This window comes from Alexandromys fortis, unplaced genomic scaffold, assembly GCF_014885135.2.
Source record: "Alexandromys fortis isolate MF-2015 unplaced genomic scaffold, M_Fortis_MF-2015_v1.1 scaffold_10, whole genome shotgun sequence".
In the NCBI taxonomy this organism is placed as follows: Eukaryota; Metazoa; Chordata; class Mammalia; order Rodentia; family Cricetidae; genus Alexandromys; species Alexandromys fortis.
Window position 1 is genome coordinate 15,928,475 of NW_026067895.1, and position 20,756 is coordinate 15,949,230.

Below are 20,756 nucleotides of genomic sequence, written 5' to 3' on the forward strand. Positions count from 1 at the left end.
AACCCTAGGAACATTCAGACAGGAGGAACACATGCATAACCATCAAAACCTTAAATCCGTTTTACATGTGACTGATGGGTTTACTTTTGCATGAACTTAAATGGTCTTAAATTTGCTGGGAATGCTACTACCATGTAGATTGAGAGACAAGAGGACTTGGCTTTGTTAGAAACTTTTCAGATAATTGGTAACTACTTTAGAAAATGGAGCCACTTGTCAGGGATAGCACCAGTGGCCAATACCAGAGTAGCCAAGACTCCAGGTGAGTTTCAAAAGCACTGTTTCTCTGTTGCATAAAATGAGGTCAGCAAAAGCAACAGGCATTTTCTGTCTTCATTTCAGCTTACTGCCTGCTTCTTTTCTGGTGATAATCGCCAACCTGTATATTTTATAATATACATAATATATTATAGTATATGTATAATATACATAATATATATAATAATGTGCCATTTTATTGTGTATCATTTCCCATTGCTTTCTTTTTGTATTATACTTAGAATACTATGTACAGATTGTACATATATAGATGCATATATGTATATAAAGTTTAAACAATTACATGTGCAGATAAGTTACCCATGGGAAATTATATATTATGAAGGGAAACTGTTGCATGTATTTGGCTCTAAAGCACTGCCCTTGCCAATCACGACCTTTTGGAATCTCAATTCTTTTTCCCCAACATTATATCCAACCCTCACAGCATCTGGCCTTCTGCAAATGTAAGAGAGATGCCCTTTATATCAGCACACAAATAAGTGGCATTAAGCCAATATGAAACAGAGCCAAAGACAAGCTGAGGAGTGGAATTCACTGCTTCACTTGCTCCCTAGAATACCACATCTGCCTTTCAAGCTACCTGAAAACAACGTGGCACCAAAGAAAGCCCCTGAAAGTTCACACGACATGAGCACTAACCTTTCCTGATTGGAGCCCCCCTTTGCTGACCCTCCCTCTCACTCACATAGACATTTGGGCATTTCCAATAAAGGTTTGATAAAAATAAAACAGCTATTTGAATTACTCCTAAGATCTTCACAGCAGCGAGAAGGCAATGTTTAAAAAAAAAATCTGATAGCAGACATCTGGGAGTAAACAAGGACAAAACAAAGACAACAGTAGCAAGAATCTGGGCTCTGACAGATTCTTTTTAGCAAAGAGCTTCAACAAGATCATACAGGACAGTGCGTTCTAAATACTTTCTGTCCATCGTGAAAAGCAAAGCTGATCTTGGAAATCCAGGCTTTTGGGCACATCTTGATTAGTACTACTATTTAGTGATGTGTTGGAGAGAGGTTCAGGGGTTAAAGTACTTGTTTCGCAAGCTCAAGGTACTAAGTTCAAACCCTCAGCAGCCACATGACATGCACTGGAGGGCATGAAGGTAACCAACACTGGGGAGGCAGAGACAGGTAGATACCAAGGGCTCATAAACCAGATGTGTTAGCTGAAATAATGTGTTCCAGGTGCAATGAGAGATCATATCCCCAAAAATTAAGTGGAGAACAATAGAGGAAAAACACCTGAGTTGACCTTTGTCCTTCACACACACATGAACAATTGCAACACAGCACATACATAGCCATACATGCACATACAGAAAGACTTCGCTGGCTGAGCTGTGGGGGCACATACTCTCGGGAGGCAGAGACAGACAGATCTCTGTGAGTTCGAAGTCAGCCTGGTCTAAAAGAGCTAGTTCCAGGACAGGCTCCAAAGCTACAGAGAAACCCTGTCATTCCAGCTTCTCCAGAGGCTGTGATAGGAAGGATCACAGGTTCAAGGCCAACCTGGGGAACTTAGTGAGATCTTGTCTCAAAACAAAAAGTGGTGTAGCTCAGTAGCAGAGCACTTGACCATGGACTGGGTCCTCAGTACTATTAAGATAATTGATTAATTAATTGAATATACTTCCCTCAAATAAATACATAGTACCACAATTTTAACTACATTTTTAGATGACATCTGGACTTTGTTATATAACTTATTTTATATACAAGTAAACCGCCAATTATACCATTTAACTAGTTCATATTGTTAAACTTCTCTTATATAGTTAAGTGATTTATGGTCTTGGGGTATGGTGTAATAGGAATGGCTGAGCTAACAAAACTCTGTGGTTACATAATAAAGTGTGTGTATATCTTAGCTTGGGGTAAAAGTGGGATAACTGCCCAACTTCTGCGTTTAAATACATAAAACAACTGAAAAACCATTTACACCTAAGTATAACCTGGTCTCAGAGAACGTGTAACTTTAATTGACTTACTTAGAGCTTTTCTCAATTAGTATTTATGTTAACGGTGCTTAAGTTTATTTATTTTTTTTTCATGAGATCCTGGTAACCATAAAGAAATAATTCATGAAAAGCATAGGGCACTAAAGCACTGAAATGCTGTTTCTCTTCCCCTAAGACAGAAAAGATTGGTGTACATTAATGAAAACCATTAGTCACTTCTCACTTTTAACCAAAGTTTGGCTTCGTCTGACCAATAGCCTATCAGTTTACACCATATTCTTGGAAAATCCAGAAGCTGAGGGGAGTGGGGAAGGCAGGTGGAAACACCCTGCAAGGCACGAAAATCTCTGCAAACCTTCCTTCACCAGTGTGGACATGCGTCGTTCGCCCTCCTCCCCCATCTCTTTTCCATGGGGCCCGGCAAACTCAAGAATTTAGTCAGAGCTTTGCACTGGGGGTGAGACAGGAGGCAAATGCAAACTCTACAGGGTAGTGAGTTAAATACCGGAGGTCCACACCCACCCGGTACTTGTAAACTGGAACGTATTTGGAAACAGGGTTCTCACGGATGCAATAAACACAGCGGTATAGTTGTACTTTCATGATAAGTGAGAAACGTAGACACAACCACTGCGAAGGACAATTGTACAAAAGTGAATGCTGGAGCGGAATGGCATGCACACAAGTCACAGGGACAGAGACATTTAGTAACCTTTAAGAGAGGGAAAAGAGCCTCCCTATCTGTCTTCAGGGAAGACTGCCATCGCCCTGAATTTGAACTACTCATCCCCAGAACTATGAAAAGTACAAAAAAATATCTTTTATTTTGAGCTAATTTATGCTCATTACGTTCACTGGCCCTAGGAAACAGCATCTATAGACACACACCTTGTCCGGACATTTCTAGAGCAGTGTCTCACTCAGGAGGCCAGGAACACATTTTGGGGGATCTGAATTTCCCCCTTGGAAATGGGGCCTGGGTCTTTTGATGCAATCAGTAGTTTCATGCGCACTACAGTTTTGGAAAGGTCAGAAGGTCTTCACGCCGCCTTTTGTCTTCCCAGTTCTCCCCGCACACCTGCTGTTGAGTATCAGCGGCAGAGCCTGAGAGCTGGGCATTCCTGCTCCTGTGAGTGTTAGCCTGTCCCGTCTTCTCATGTGCACAGAGCTCCTGGAATCGTGGTAAATAAAGGAAACACGGCAGAGTGCCGTGGGACTGTGGACAAGACCAAGTTAACTGAGCCAAATAAGCCCCTTCTCTGAGCACATTCTTAATCCTCCATTCATACTTCTTATATCCCTATATTTTCTCTTACATTCCCATATTATACCAACTAAAAATTCCTTCAGAATCACTTCCCCGACATGGGACCAAGCCTGAATCCTTGTCTAGCACATGAGCCTGGAAATTACAAAAGCAGTGGCTATCTTTTACTTCATGCTTGCTTTGGGTTCTTAGCACAGTGCCAGTTTGGAGCGGGGGTTCTTATCCCTCTTTAAAGAGGTGAAGCTAACTTGAAGACGCTGAACACTATAAACTAATGCAAGCTAGCAGCAGCTTGAAATCCAGGCCTTTGTAATTCCACAGCTCCATCTCTTAGCCTCTGTACTCACGCGTGTATATTGCCTACAAGGGAAAAGAACAGTATAATGCATCCTCTAGGTGCTCCTAGGGAATGAGTATATCTTATGATGCAATCCTTATTAATGGAGCATTTAACACACTGATTTCCATTATTGTGTGTAACTCCACTCTGTTTATACTGAAAACTTAGCTCGCATGGCAAGAAGGAGAAGGAGGAGGAGCTGGAGAAGGAAGAGGAGAAGGAGGAGGGAGAAGAAGAAAGGAGAAGAAAGGGGAAACAAACCAAATAAATTAACTGGTTACGATTTTGCAAGCTAGTTGTCTACGAAAGATCAGCCGTGCAGATGCTGAATCATTCAGGCAAACTAAACTTGAAAATCGTGTTTATTCAGCTCAGAGAGCCCATAGCCGCAGAGCGGGTCCTAACACAGCTAAGTCTGTTAGCTTATCTACGAGCCTCTAGAATTCTTTCCTAGAATGACAAGTTTGTAAGAAGCTATGTTGAGAAGGAGGGAGTGTGAAATGTGTGCAGAGACACAGACTCTTCTATGGATGGGAATGAAAACCAAGTGAGTCCTAAATATGGCCCGTGCCAAAGAGCCATCTGTGACTCCCAAAATGACTTCTAAAACAGGGTCAGAGGTATTCCAGTGAGCAGAAGCAGCTCCAAGTGTGGGCTGAGAAATATGGGAAGAATACGCATGGCTCCATTCCTGGCACAGAGTTAAAAGCACCTTATATATTTGGCCAGTGAGGTCAGAAAGAGCCACCAATAACACTAAGAGCTGCATTTACTGAATGACTACACTCTACCGGGCACTCAGCTAAATCCTCCACATGCATGAGCTCATCCGAGCCTGTCAACAACCACAACCGGGGGAGGCTTCTTAACAACTGAAGAGGCGGAGGTTTGCGAGGTGTTTTTGTATGACAACATCAGACTAAGAACACATGATATCTTTTGATCTCCAAAACGCTTCATATGTCTTTCTACAAAGTAATTGAGCAGACTGCCCTGGGAGAAATAAAATCTAGAATAATATCTATTCACATGGAAAAACTCAGATATAATTTAAAACACAAACAAACCAACAAAAACTAGTCTCCAACAGCAAGCGGGCACTGGGAACTCTTCACGGGCACAGCTTAATGTGAGCTAGAGATACGGATTCCCTGTGGCTCTTGGGTATGGAGACAGGAATCTGCTGTGCTATGGGGATGTCCGCAAGGCTCTCCATTCTATATTCAAGCCTGGGATGCAACTGGCAAGGCAAGGCACGCCCGAACATAGATAATGAGAGGAAGAAGGACAATGCTGGAACACAAGGAGCCAAGCATGAAAGGCCACGTGCAACTGTTCACAGCAACAATATAGTCGTGTTCCAGATGTGCAGGACACCCACTGGGAGCAGTTCTTCCAACGCTTCCATGTCTGTCCTGAATCCGACCCAAGTGGTCCACTCAGAGTCCCTGCCTTACCATTGGCCCTCATCAGCCAGGCAGAGCAATACTCTTCTTAAGCCTGGAATCTTCAAGAAGTGGAGGGGGGAATTGGGGTAGGAAAAGTGGGGGTAGGGGGATGAGGACAGTACATGTCATGTCATTTGTGTAGGTAAGCCAGATCATATACGGATGTTCTACATTTGATTAGAACATGCTTACCACGTCCTTGCCTGTGGTTTCTACTTGTCCTGTTTCATTTTACACACGCCTCCTTGTCCTTGTTTCAGTCACGGCTTATATTTAAGATACATTCTAAGTGTCTAAGTGGGGTAGTATATGGTACTTAAGGGACCTGGGATGTACTCTCAGTTCCCGTCATTAACAAGCCTTTGTAACGGTTGGCAAATCAGAATTTTTCAGAACCTCTGGATTTTTGATTTGTCTTTTTGGAACTTTCTTGTTTTGTTAAGAAAAAAAAAGAGAGATTGAACAAGATATTTCCTAAAATCCTTTTCAAGTTGGAGCTTCTAGAAGCAGCTTGTTGGAAAACTCTCAGTCCCTGGAAAGGTTTTTATTCTGCAACTGCTAGAGATTTGACCGGGAGCTCTATTCCCGCCATCATCTTCCACAGTCACAAACAGCCCTGGACCGGTATTTGCTTACAAACCCTATAGGAAATAAGCTTGTGCACATATTTTTGCAAAGATGTCAAAATTAACTTCAAGGAGACGAAGCGTTTTGTCGAAAGTCTCACAATCCATGTGTGAGAGCAGTCAAGTCTGTGAACATCAAGACAAGTAGTTTATTGATCCCCATCTACTCCTGGGTTAGGCTGAATTCAATTTTTTTCTTCTGTCTACCCTTGCAGAATTTCTTTCTCTTACTTTAGTGTTATTATTGGGCGCAGGAGATGACTCGGCAGTAATGGCACTACGGCACTTGTCTCCAAGACTACCGGCCTGAATTCTGACACTGGAAGCCCAATGATAGAAGAGAACTAACAAAAAAAAAAAAAAAAAGAAGAGACCTAACTTCTGAAAACTGTCCTCTGACACACACAGGTGCACCACGGCACACTAAATACATAGTAAATAAATGTCATAAAAATAGAAGCTCAATGCTGATTATTTTTTATTATTGGACTGACATGCAAATAAACCCTTGCAAACACACCTTTCAGCAAATCTAGTTCCATAGCTCAACAGTGACAGAGAGAGGGGATGGAGGAGTGGGGGAGGGAGGACAGGCTGTAATGGAAATGCTAGCCTATAAAAAGTAAGCTGCGCTCAGTGACTCCAATACCATATATGTCCAAATCTTCCCACCAGTCTTCAAAAAGAAAAAAAAAAGGCAGCTGAGAGACTTGGAATTTGTTATTTTCCCAAGTGGGAGAGCCTGTTCCTCAGAGCCCTTCAAATTTCACCATTTTATTCTGATACAAAGAAAAGCGAATCACTGTGATTTCCACAGAATGCCTTTGTTATAAGAGCAATTGCTTTCAAAGTCATGTCTTAGGGACTTTGGGTTTTTCCTTAATTTATAAAAACACACAGAAAGGCAGCCATGCAATATGGATATGTAAATCTGAAAAGGAAAGGGACCTGGAAAATGTAGCTTTCAGAGGAGTATGTTCTTCTAACTATAACTCACGTCGAAATTACATCAGACCTTCCCCATGTTTCTATGATGGCTGTAGAAATGATGTCTTTTTTAGAAAACTGTCTTAATGGGTAAAGGTTAAATTTGCTGACGCTACCATCATGCCGTTTGCTTTTGAATAGATAGAAATATAGATCATTTCTCTCACACACCAAGCATACATATTCTCACATGCATTTCAAGAGTTGGGCTGAAAATTTACAGTGTTTGACTTGCCACTCTCACTCTTTGGCATTCATCCCATCTATAAATAAACTTCCTTTTCAAAGCTGTCTGCAAGAATATTAGTTCCAGCATCACTACTGCTCGCAACGACAACACCAAAAAATAAATAAAATAAGCAGAAACTACCAACTGAGTTAAGGCATGGGAAGAGAGGGGGGGTAATATATGGATATCAGAAAGACTTGGTGATTTGGCGAAAGGCCTAGGTACTGTAATTAATCACAAAAGGAATAGTATACAAAGGAACAAACAAACAAATTTCTAAACCACCGCTCCAAAACAGAGAGTTCTCTTTCCGTGGAAAGGTTTGCGCAAACACATTTAAGTTCAACACCGGCTCTCTACTGTTGGACAAGTAGAAGAGACTGCGGAGATTAGTTGTGTGTGTGTCTGATGTCTGACAAGTAGCATGCATCGTTGGTACAGCTGAAGCAAGCGGGGAAGGCATGATGAGATTCTTAGAATGGTAAGTATGATACAACACTACACACACACACACACACACACACACAAGATATCATTTGCCCTCTAATTCCTTCAATATCTGAATGGCCACAGTGCTGCCGGCCTGCCCTATCTTAAGTACACTGCCTTCCTAGTATCCAGAAGACAGACGGTAAGGCTAGATAACCAGGGGCTTTCAAGGCAGGATACCTCAAACCCCCGCTGTTAAACTTCAGGAATTTGCTTTGCAGTGATAACAAAGGAAAAGATGGGGGGTGGGTAAGGGTTGTAAATGCCTGCTTGCTGTTTGCGGCTTGCTTCACTGTGTGTGGCAACAGGCAGGGTCATTTCTGTTTCACCCTGCTCACACCAGGAAGAAAGCCCTCCACTGGATCTACACTTCATCCTCTCTGCAACCACACGCTTGCTAAAAGTTTCCGTCTGTAACCTAGGAACAATACAAATTACTGACCTGAGAAACATTTTGATATATAAACAGTTGCAAATAAATGTATCACATAATTCTAAAACTCTTTTTACAAGAACAGTTTGCTATCAATTAGGGCATCAAAATGTGCACCACTTTAAAGGTTTTTTTGTTTTTTTATTCTCCCTCTTGCACGTTTAAGAACTAGCCAACACAGTAGTGAGGAAGGTGGCCAGTTTAAAAGACTAAATAAAAGCATTAATTCTAAACCCAATTGTTTTCACCAAAAGTACAACCCCCTTTGGCTATTGAATCTCACCAACACCTCCCCTCAAGGCACCTCTCTCTGAGCCTAAAGTCACAAAAGATACCAGCCAGCAGCAAGACTACGTCATGGTCCCTGGAGGGTTCACATGACAAGAGGTCAGTCACAGAGTGAGTGAAATAGCCTTTTACAGGAAGACTGAATGGCTCTTTTCCAAGGGAATATTGATTCACAATCTTACAGACTGCTAGACATGATCCACAGTGCATCCTTCAGTGGCAGGTGGGCAAAACAACCCCCAGTTCTTTTATGCCCCAAACTGAGAAGAATTTTATACTTAGAACACCTCACAAAAACAATTTTCTAAATATTTAAATATCCGCATATATAAAAATCACATTAACTAGAGACCTTAAACTATATTGTTTGCTATATTGTTATTTAAGTATATTAGAAATGAACTGCCTATTACATGATCTAATTTTTCTTATAATAATTTTCTTTTTGCTTTTCCCATGGGAGGTGTGTGTGTGTGTGTGGTTGGGGGAAGGGAATTCTATTTATCTCCTCAAATATCCATACATTTTAGACCAGTCTTAACTGTCCATGAAATATTTAGGTTGCCTCAGAGGCGTATAGACATGTCCCTCAGGTGACATTAATGTTCAAAGAACTCTTCACGCAAGCTGTCTTTGCTTCAAGACAACCCCTGAAGAACAATTCACTTGGTGTTTGAAACACAGGCCCTCAAATCCTCACTGAGAGAAAAAACAGAGGTCGATATGAGATCCTTCACCCATTTTCCAAACTTGAATCCTGTTATTAAGGAAGGTATGTCTTTGAGGATACATTTTAACCATCACCCAAAGGTCTTGATACACTGCTAGTGGGTTCCAACTATTAAATATACTTCTTCTGCCATCTTGTGGCGACGGCTGAAATTGCACTCTCATTAACTATCCTCCTTCCCAAGCCTTTCCTTATCTTTGTTTCTGTTTCAGTCTTTTTGAGACAGGGTTTCTCTGTGGTTTTGGAGCCTGTCCTGGAACTAGCTCTTGTAGACCAGGCTGGTCTCGAACTCACAGAGATCCGCCTGCCTCTGCCTCCCAAGTGCTGGGATTAAAGGTGTGCGCCACCACCGCTGGGCAACCTAAAGGCTTCCCTTTCATATATGAGTGAGCAGATGACCTGAAGCATTCTTTAGAATAAAGAATAGCTTCTTACATTTCTTCCTGCATCTAACACATTTCCTTGTTTTACTTTAAATATCCATGCCCTGTCCGAAAAAAAAAAAAAAAAACACCAAATATATATAACCATGCTTACCCACCCTCCAAAACAAGAGCAAGCAGGAGTAAGTCCAGCACTGTGGAGACCCAGGCTGGCCGGGTGGGGGTGAGGGGTGGGAACAAGCGTCAGCCTCCATAATTATTTCTGGGATTTGCTGTTTGCAAATTTATGATCTGTTGTGGAATAAAAGTTATAAATCTGAAGGGAACTCAGATGTTTTTCTTGGGTCGTGTTAATGTAACTCTTAACTAAACTGACTTCCAGAGTGTATTTCATAAAAGCTAACGATTCTAATTCCACATCCCCAATTCAATTCCTCCGATGCTCTTGAAAGACAACTGTGTAAAATATCTAAAGACAGGTACAGAGAGAACCCAGAATCCTTTAAAACATGGTTTGAGCAAGCAAAATAACAAATATGAAAACAATGTTTTATTTCTTGTGGGGGGAAAAAAAGACTTTAAAATAACAGCTCCTAAGTCACTGTGTGACCGTATCCATGTTATTCACAGCCCGCCCTTTTCTACTTTAGAAAGTCCATGAAGCCAAGGCCAGCTGGACTGCGACTGAAAAACCATGGGATAAAACCAGACTCTCTGAATATGGTGGACAATGAGGGCTGCTGAGAAGCCAAGGACAATGGCACTGGGTTTTGATCCTACTTCATGTTCTGGCTTTGTGGGAGCCTAGCCAGTTTGGATGTTCACCTTCCTAGACCAGGATGGAGCTGGGAGGACTTTGGACTTTCCACAGGGCAGGGAACCCTGACTGCTCTTCAGACTGGAGAGGGAGGGGGAGAGGAGAGGGAGGGGGGAAGGGAGACAGGGAGGGAAATGGGAGGCGGGGAGGAGGCGGAAATTTTTTTTTCAATAAAAAATTATATAAAAAAAAGAAAAAAAAAGAAAGTCCGTGAAGCCTTAAACCTCAGCTTATTCTAAGCAATGTAGCTATGCATCGTGGATCCCGTGTGTTAGTCAAACGCTTTCTCTCAGCATTTATTAAATCCTGACTACTAACATAAAATAAGTTCACTTGTACACACTTAGACAAGTTCTTAGGCCACCGATAACATGAACATCGTATCTTGTGGACACGGCTTTGACCTGTAAGTGCTAAGTTGAGCCTAGGGAATGTAGCGCCTTGGTTTATAAAGAAGCAGCTTTGCGAGAGTCACAGAGTCAAGAAGCTGAGTTTTCGGAACCCTAGATCTCATGAGGGGCTCTTAGGCTTTTTTTCTTTTTCAGTGACTCACAAGACAGATGATATCCCCATGTGCAACACACTCCTGCGGAAAGACAAGACCATCTGCGGATTACATGTCATTTCCTGCCATACATTTGTAAGCCTCCCATCTAGGAAGCCAACTGGAACCGGAGTGGATGGCTTTCCCTGGGGAAATGCCTTGGCATGCACTCAGCCTTGGTTTTTAAAAAACAAATAATTCATGAATTTTGATTTTTTTTTTAAAAAGGTCCTTTATTCATTTTAACCTTATAATCAATGAAATACAAACCATTTTGTTGTGACGCCACAGTTGAAATCTGCCGGGCTGAGAGGGGATGCCAGGGTGAGTGTTTGAGAGTCATCTTACTCTACACGGACTGACCATTGACTAGGAAGTGCTTTGACCCTGGCGGACACAAGCTCCTTTCACTTGCTTTTAATATATTCAAGATATACCTTTTCTCTGAGATGTAGTTCACGGGAGGGAGAAGCATGGTAAATTGTGGGTTTTATTTGGTTGGAATTTTTCCTGTAAACAGACCTGGTTTCTACTCAAGGGTTTACAGCCTAAGATATAAAAGAATTTTCTATTTTCGGAATTTCTGGCACACGCAAACAAGTCCTTTGGTGACTGTGTAATACATGAAGTGAGTTTCATCTACACTCTGTGGGCAATAAGAGGCATCAGGAAAAACACTAACATTTACCCAAAGGCTTTCGAGCTGCTTGTTAGACAACCATAGCACCATATCATTGAATAAACAGACCCAGGAATATTTGTGAAAGGCAAACACACAAATATTTTTAGGAACCCTGAAGGGGTTTAGAATGGTATTTTTGTAGCATTTTGAGGTCTGAGTGCTCAAAGGAAGACAAATCCAGGAATTTGAAATATATTTTGAAGCTCTGGCTAAATTAGACGACACACACAAGAGCATCTTAATTTGCAGCAAGTGTAACGGGGAATTTAGCAGCTGTAGTTGCATCATTTCTAACACAACGTAAAGAGCCGAGCTAATTTCTACTGAAGTAAGTTACAATGGAGACCTTAGACTGTGCTGGTGTGCTTGTCTTTCCAATAAACACCGCCATAAAATCAGCACAGCGATGTTGCCACCTTGACACCAATATGTCATACTCCATAAAAAAAGAAAATCAACTCAAATACCGGGATAACAAATTAACTGCTAATGACGAATTCCCAAGAATCAATCAAATAAATATGCACCAAGGAGAGAAGGCACATGCAGCCAGCGCTTTGGACAGGGCAAATATCAGATACTATTTTGAAACTTTCTAGTCAATATATATTTTTGTATCGTGTGCTTTTCTAAGGCAGTATACGTTTCTATTCTATTCACCCACAAAATGGTATTAGAATGCTTACAAGCACAGAATGTACCAAAGTTTGTGCTCTGTGCACAATCACTAGAGCTTTCTGTGGAGATTAACCATTCCACAAAAAGAATCTGCTGTTCCAGAATGAAAATATTAAAACAGGAAAGGAGTTCTACCATGCCTCTCTCTTAAATCCACGTGAAAGACATAAATGTCTTTTAAAGACACACAGCTATTGTAAGGCATTGTGAACCTTCAATATAAATATTATTATTTTAATTTATGAAACTCAAATTACCCGTACACACATGAGCACACTCATACACATATGGACCTATCTGAGGACATAGACAAGTTTTAAAACACACCCATCTTTTGAACAAGTACTCTTTGCTGCATGTCTCTGTCCTGAGATTTTTGCAAGCAGACAGATCTGACAGGGCTCCAAAATACCAAGCTAGAAGCCAGAAACACAGATCCAAAAGAGAAACCCACAACTCAGGAAGAGTCAAAAAAAAAAAGGGGGGGTGAGAAAATAGAGCACTGGATGAAGGAAGAGTGACAAGCATCCGTTCTTGAATCTGGGTGACAGTATACACATATGTGTCCCAAAACACAGAGAGGCATTTGAGAACCTCCAAGATACCATGAACTGCTTTATAACAACCGTTGTAAAAAGGAAGCCATCTTTACTACAAGAACTTCTTTGAGATAACCTAGACAAGCTTTATAATAACATTCACTATAGTAAATGTAAATCACATATGGGATCAAACAGTCATTTGGTACAAGTCTGCATACCAATGTACTTTGTACATCTCTGTGTGTGTGTGTATCTCTGTGTGCACATGTGTGTTTTTCATTTTCTTTCCCTTTTTCCTCTTTTTCTCATCAGTGAACCAACAGCACAACACACCAACAAAGCCAGAGTCAAGGTCAATATCCTTTTCTGACAATTCCCAAGCTTCCGAACTTTCACTTTTGGGAAACAGGATACGCTATCCCTGGTTTATCTCAGAGCTCACAGTAAGTTCCAAAGCCTACAAGAAACCTTGATAACGTCTATCTCTGAACCCCGATAAGAAAATCCTCAATGGGAAACAAAAATAATTATCCATACCCTATGCAACCATGAAACCACCTGGAAATCTTATCAAAAGAAAAGATTTGGAGCATTCTCAGCATCTCTGTGCAGCAATCTCAAGAGCCCCCTGGGAAACAGGACCTCGGTCAGGAAGGAGGAAGAAGAAAGGGCATGTCTTGTTTTGTCAGGTCTGGTTGAAATTGCTTTGTGTGGGTCAAATTTTCAATGGATACATGGTTGAATCTAAGTATTTGACCTCTGTTTATATGAGTGATTCAAATGAACAGGAACTCCTGACACAGGCCGCTCATCTGGTAAACATTCTTGGTTCCAGAACCAGGATTGAGCTCTAAGAAACGCCCCTTAAAGAAATCTAAATTAACAGCATGCCGAAGATATCAATTTGGCATCTCAGATACAGACGCACAACCAAGAAACCTACAATTTCCTTCTATTTCTGAGGTGTTTTCAAAAGCATGCCCACAAGGCTTTGCTCAGTTTTCTCCTCGCTACACCAGGGAACCACCCCTTTCATGCACAGCGTGGGCTGAAAGTCCATATAACATCCTAATGCTAAACCTGCCCCTTTCAAAGACATGGCAAGATAGAAGCTTGTCCTACCAAAATGTCTTATCCCATGCCATTAGCTTGCCTCCTCTTCAATTCCTGCTCAAAATACTGTTAATCTGAGTCAACTAAATCAGTGTTCTCTCTCTCCCCAAGGTTGTGGTGAGACTATTACAATGTTCATCAGAAAGTCATTGATCTTTCCCTTTGATGATAGAGGTATGTGAAGATGGGAAAGAGTAAGCACATGCCACTCTCCTTCCCCGCCCAGTAAAGGCAGAGAGAATCCAAAGGAAGCAAAGGTAATTCTAATTCCTTTCACAATACTAATGTTTATCATCCCAGCCTGGAGCAGGACACTGAGCTACAGAAGCCCCACGAAGAAGAAGCTGATAGACTGCTCAGTAACAGTCCTACAAGAGCAGGGCTGCCTGAGGACGTCACAGCTAAGCAAGCCCATCCAAGGTACATAAGATGGCTCCAAGAGTCCACTGGTCCCTTTCAAATGAGGTCAGTTTAGCTCATGGTACATCCTTTCTACCCACTGAGAGGTACTCACTGAGATGGAACTAGCCCTGGCCTGGGGCTTCAGAGTACACCTATTATGTGGTCTCAGAACTAGATGGTTCAGGTTTGAAGCTGGTGGTGGCAGCAATGAGCTCGGAGTCTATAAGCAAGTCACTAGAGCCTCAAACTCCTTCCCTGACAAATGTGGGTACCCTTTAGATGTGCTAGAGTAAAACAGTGGCCAGCTCATCAGGAGGCACTGTTTCTAGCACAGTATTGAGATGGGAAAGATAAGCTGTCTTCATTGTTCCTTTTGTCATTGTTTCAAAACTCTGTGTGTTTTTAATGTGAACAATGGGTGAGTAGCCATTGTTAGACCCACACAATACAGCCCGAACACACTTTATTGAAGTTGTTTATATCAAAATGAGGCCTTGCCTCTTGACTTAGTCTGAAGGCCAAATTGCAACGGCATTGGATCAGAGATGCAAACGGCAAGGGTTTTCTGGGACATCCGGTCCAAGGTATCTATGTGCCACGGAAGTTTGAGTCCCAGCTGATCAACTGGCATCATAGGAAGCAAGGGATTTAAGACAAAAATAACTCCAGCCACTTTGGAATACTGTCTGCTCTTATTCTGGGAAGGAGTTAACATTGATTCTAGCCCATGCTCCAGCTAATTTAAAACTTGTGCGTAGTCCCCTGTGTATACACCAGTTAATGAGGCAGCCAAAATAAGGAACTTATGTGTGTATGAAAACTTCGGGAAAAGAATTGAGAGAAGTCGGAAATTCTGGATGTGAAGCATACACAGAGAGGGAATCCAGTTCAGAGGAATCTATGGGAAATACTTGGAGTTCTTTGGCAAAACGAAAGTATTTAAAATATCATCGCCATCATCTGAAAGAGCCCGCAGTTTTCAGTGATAATCACTTGATCCCTACAGAGCATTTCCTAAGGGGTCTGTAAGTGAGAACTGCAATAAGTCAGAGGCTCTCTTTTTAAACGTGATCATCGCACTGTACACTTGATACTTCTGCTCGAGAGCTTAGACCGTCCTCTTCCCTGGTATAATTTTCATCTAAGCATTCCTTAGATACTTGGATCATTCTTAATGGAGAACAAGCATTCTATCCTCTGTGGACACATGGAAATCTGGATAATTGGACGAGTTGATTACAGCCGTAGATAACTTCTCCTGTTTCCTTCCACTGCAATGAAAGCTGAAGATATGTTTTGCTACCTACTGTGTAAATTATTTTTAGATTACAGACTCCAAAGCAGAAATTTATAGGAAAATCTTCCGTTAGTTTTCCCTCCTAAAAAATCCTAATTCAAACTAAATTTATTTCCTCTTCAGTATAAAACTGGAGTGTCCTAATAAGATTTGAAATGAGACTTCAGTACTAACAGCTATCATTCAAATTATAACTGAACATTAGCTTTGCAATAAAGCCTTTTGTTTCAGTCACAACAGGTCACTGGGAGATGAACTATCTGCTTCCTAAACCCAGATACCTAAGATACCGGAAGTATTCTTTTATTCTGGGAGTATCTTGATTGATATTAACCCTCATCGTTTAGAAATGCCTTTCTAAGTGTTTTTCCTCTTAGCTAAACCAAAGTGTCTTGCAGTTGAGAACTTAATACTGTCCCTTTAACTGAGTGCCTAATTCCAATGGATATTATGCCCATATATTATACCTGTCAAAATTCTTTAAATGCTAATGCGTCACCTTACTGAAAATAAACTGCATGCTCCCTTTTGGAAACTTGGAAGTACGCGCACGTGGGAAAACATTTACCTTAATTCTGCGTAAACCAGGACAGAGAGAAGAAAGTACTTCAGACACTTGTTCAAGACACAAATAAAGGTGCCCTTAATCCCTATCATGCAAGTGCCACTCTTGAGATGAAAGTTCCTACTTCAATAAGAAAACGCTGGGGTGGGCGTGGGGGAGGGGCCAAAAGGGGAGATGTTTCATATGAGGCCATTTCCTCTTCATAGATACAAAAACTTCACATTCTTTGAGAATGCTTGTCAAGGGGGGCGGGGAGAGTCTCTGTAAACTGGCGCCTGGAGGGCAGGCTCTGGGAAAGCGGGCTTTCTCCCTCCTCCAGTCCTCTCCAGACGCTGGTGAGAATTTCCTTTCTGCTGCGAGGCAGTACTCTTACTCTAAGGGCACAGCCCAGACACGAAATCTGAAATTTCAAAAATGCGATAAAGCTTAAACCGGCAGCCCTAGGAGGCAAGCAGCTGCCTGGTGACCGCTGATGAAGTGGCTTCTTAAGGAGGTGGGCAGATTGATTCCAGCTGCTGAGCGCCGGGCAGGGCAGCGGCCGCGGAATGCACAGCCAGGCGGAGGCAGGGCTGCAGTGGCTCCCCAACCTAGGGCCAGGCCAAAGACTAACTCTGCAGTTTCAGCCTAAGTGGGAGGGGAGTGGCCTCGTTCCGGGCAATAGGAGCTTCCAAGGTAGGCTGGGCCAAAAGGTACCAGTGTCGCTTCAAAACTGGACGGTGACTCAGGCTATCTGAAAGCCCTCTGAGATCGGTGTTCAGGAGAGCCCGCATTTTTCTTTTTTTCTAAGTGGTATCTTTCTGGGGATTCCTGTTTTCTTATCCCCACTCATTCCCAGCTCTAAGTCTTCTGACAACTTCGAACCCCCGTGTTGTCCGTTTTGCCTGCCCACACTGTGATCAATACACTCGGGGGTCGGTACAGTATACTGGAGGCGCAGGAACATGGGGGCCTTGGAAATAGCCCAGAGGGGACCTATGATAAGATTTGTTCTTTAGAACAGCTAACCTCAAAATAAGAGGGCTAAGTGTGTGTGTGTGTTGGGGAGGCGGAGAGGGGAGGTAGTAGTCCCCCGGGGCCCCAAAGTCAGACAGCAAGAGATCTAAGCGGAGGGAAAGGGTAGGAGGTAGGCGGGCATGAAGGCACGCCTAATGGAATATTCAATATCCCGAGAAATGCACTTTCGGCCCTGCACTTCCCGAGACTAAAAGCCAGTAATGGGCTTTGGAGTCTGCACTTCCTCTCCCTAATGTCCACAGGGCTTTAAGGCTGCAACCGATCGATCAGGCTTCTCCGCGAAGGCGGCGTGTGGAGTGCAAAATCTTCCCACTGTGGCCAGAATCCACCCAGCCTCCTCTGAACACCCCGGAGAAGCTACAAAACTTTGAAAAGGAAGAATCTGGCTCTTAAAATGCCAGGGAGGAAGAGAGTGAGAAGCGAGGTGACGCCTAGAGAAAGCACTCATCTTTGTTCCCTACCCCAACTTTTTAGGAAGGGGTTGAAGTTGAAGCAAACAGACCCGCTGTTGCCCTTGCACTGGGCTGAGAATTTGTCCCTAACCTGCTTCACGTGCAAGGTGACCCAACCTCCACGAAGCCCAGGGCAATTAAGAGTGGCGCTTTTGGAAGAAATAGAAGCGGAGCAAATGAGCACCCAGAGGTGGGGTTTCGTGGCCTTCTCTTGATGACGTCACAACTCCCCTGACAGTAACCCTGTGAATAACCCTCCCCTCCCAATCCTTTGCTGGAGGATAGATCTATTGGGTGGGGACCAGCCCTCGGTCCGCCCCAAGCCGGCCACAGCCCTCTTGGCAAAGCTCACTGTATCCAGACAAACTCTGTCCCTAAACTGAACTCGACCCCAACCAGCCTCAGGTCACTCCGCGGCCTGGGCCCAGGGGTCGCCTCGGGGAGGTTCTCCAGGCCTGGGGACGGTCAGGGTTCAGTCCCAGTGTGGGCACCCGGAGAGGCAGCAGCCCGAGCCGTCGAGCGCAGGGTAGCAAACTTTCCGCGATCCTTCTCCCCACCCCCACGCCACAGGGGCGCGTCTCCGCGAAGAGCTTGCCTTTTCCCAGCCCGCCGGAGACAACCACAGCACGTGATGCGCAGAAACAAAAATAAACACTTCCCCTTCCCGGACCGCCACGGCGAGCAGGGGGCGCCCTGCGCTATCCTGGAGCCGCAGCCCCCGGCCCCGAGCACAGTCCCCACGGACGCCAGGAGAGAGTGGCCCTTACCCCACGACGCCCTGAGCCTACCTCTCGGATTTGGTGAACTTCCGGAACGCCTGGCGCAGGTCGTGGAAGGACCTATAAGTCTGAGGCTCGGCAGAGATGCCCTGTGCCCGGGTGGTCCGCGGGCCGATGTGGGTGGAGGGCACTGGCAGCACCGACTGGCATTTGTGGAGCTTCCTCTTCAGCTCCTGGATTTCTTCCTCCTTCTCTGACAGCCGCTTTTCCAGCTCCTTGATCCTCTCCTCCTTGAGCATGAGAATCTTCGCAAAGTCTTCCTCCAGTTCGCTCATTTTTTATGGTTAAGCCAGATCCCCCCCGCTCTCGAAACTTTTCCTCCCGCGGCGCGCCGGCGGCTGGGACAGCAGAGGAGCGCAGCGAGCCGGGGACTGGGGCGCTCAGCCCGGAGCACTGAGTGCGGCCCCGCTCCTGCGATCGCTTCTGCTGAATGGACTAGAAGCTCCAAGGGGAGGATGAGGCGTCTAAAAGGAAGGAGAGGAGAGGCAGAGTGCTAATCCCTAGCGTCTCTGGGGAATAGGTGATTATCTTTCATTGAGAAACCAATTAGAGCCGCCCTTCCTCCCCTGAGACCCCCCTCCCTCGTCCCCCTTTCCCAGTCGCTTGGTGAGAATACGCGAGCGCGCCACCCCACCGAGAACCTGGTTGGACCAGAGAGAGTCTGCTCTCACTCCATCACACAGAAACTCTTCTAGGCTATATGGTACCAAAAGAAGGGAGTGGGATGGGGTGCTTTATGACACTTGATCCTTGAAATAGCAACAATTACCATGTGATCGCTCGAGGATGACGCAGTGCTTGTAACAGGATCCAGAGAGAGAGAGAGAGAGAGAGAGAGAGAGAGAGAGAGACAGAGAGAGACAGAGAGAGAGAGAGAGAGAATGTGTATGTGTGTAGGAGACATTTCATAAATATTAAATTGCCTTTAGACAACCTAAAGAAACCCATCTTTGTTTTCGCCATTTCTTTCTTTTCCGCTCTGCTTGCCTGGATGTGGTCATGAGAGAAGGCGCATGGGTGTGAATCTCTTCCCACTGTCAAGTTCTGAGCTTGAGACCTTCACTAATAAGAATGACCGACAGGGCAAGAGCAATTTCAAGTTTGGGTAGCACATAACTTTACTGGAAATTGTGGACTAAACATTTGGAGGGCGAGTTGAATGAGCATATCATGATGAGCCAAGTGTTTACGGAAAATTGAAAGGCCATGCGTTGATTGTGAACAGTTCAAAGTCTGGATTTTATTTCATCTACTCCAGTTAAATATTGTATGTTGAGCACCCCAATATCATCTTTCAAGGCTCTGAAGTGGCTACTGCAGCTGCTAAACTGCTGGCTTACCCTCCCAGTTGAGTTTGGAAACTGCAACTGAGTTCGTCTTTGTTTCTCCCTTCTCTGAGCATCCATCATCCCGCCAATGCTAACGGAATTATTATAGCCTTTTGATCCTGAGTCTTTAGTAATTACTACACCTTAAAGATATCCATTGTACACCACAGAGAGCACTATTTACAAAAAACAAAAGTAACTGTATTCCATTTGTTTGGTGTATGGGGGGGCATTCTTTCAGGTAATGAGCAACAAGTTAACAAATTTTAGTAGATGATACTAAAACCCAGAGTTTCTCTTAACTAATGATCACTTTCCTTTAAAAAGAAAAACTGATTCTTACTTACAAATAACAAACAAACAGCAAAGAATCAAATAAACTACCTGGTCTGAATCAATACATAAAAGAAAAGTAATCTTATGGTTTGGTTTTTAAATAAACCCTAAAATATATTTTCTTTTGGAAATCTTTCTATTACCTAGTGCTAGCTGTACTCACCTGGTTACATTAGGTTAGAATTACTAAGCACAACATCTGGATTTCTTAAGGGAAGCAGGTACCTCTACCCAGATTCAGTTGTTTGTGATGGTGATGGTTACTTTCCTGTCCTCTCTCCAGCCCCTGGTGTGTGTGTGAAAACAGGATCCACTATAATCCTTTTCAGAAATTCTCAAAATAATGGCTTTTTAAAAAATACTCTATGCAAAACAATAACAACAAAAACAGTTCCAACATTGCTTATGGAAACATAAAAATAGTTTCATAAAGATTGTTGTGAACTCTCCCCATGTCTCATCCTGTCTGCAACAAAGACAGTTTTTAAGTGCTTCTTCTGCCCATTAAAGGCATGATTTAAGCCAGGATGCCACATATACGTCAGAGCTCTAAACCCACCACTTTCTTTCTAAATTAAACTTTTTTTTAGGTTAGTCACTTTTAACTTAAATAATGTTGGTGACTAGTGAGAAAAAAAAATCTTGTTCATTAGCTTAAAAATATGTAATTTAGATCACAAGGGAAGTCTGATAAGCTGCCCTAACCCAATGACCTTATATTATAAAGGGAGAAGATGAAAGGCTG

At 43.2% G+C, this 20,756-nt stretch overlaps 1 protein-coding gene across 1 annotated transcript in view; it reads right to left on the reverse strand.

The window, feature by feature from the left end:
- Prkg1 (protein kinase cGMP-dependent 1) overlaps window positions 1–20,022 on the reverse strand; it is a 1,099,611-nt gene extending 1,079,589 nt beyond the window's left edge. The window contains exon 1 of the mRNA XM_050158354.1: window positions 18,357–20,022. Within this exon, the coding sequence (XP_050014311.1) occupies window positions 18,357–18,622 (266 nt within the window). The 5' untranslated portion in view covers window positions 18,623–20,022. The remainder of the gene's footprint in view (window positions 1–18,356) is intronic.
- Between the last annotated feature and the right edge of the window lie 734 nt (window positions 20,023–20,756).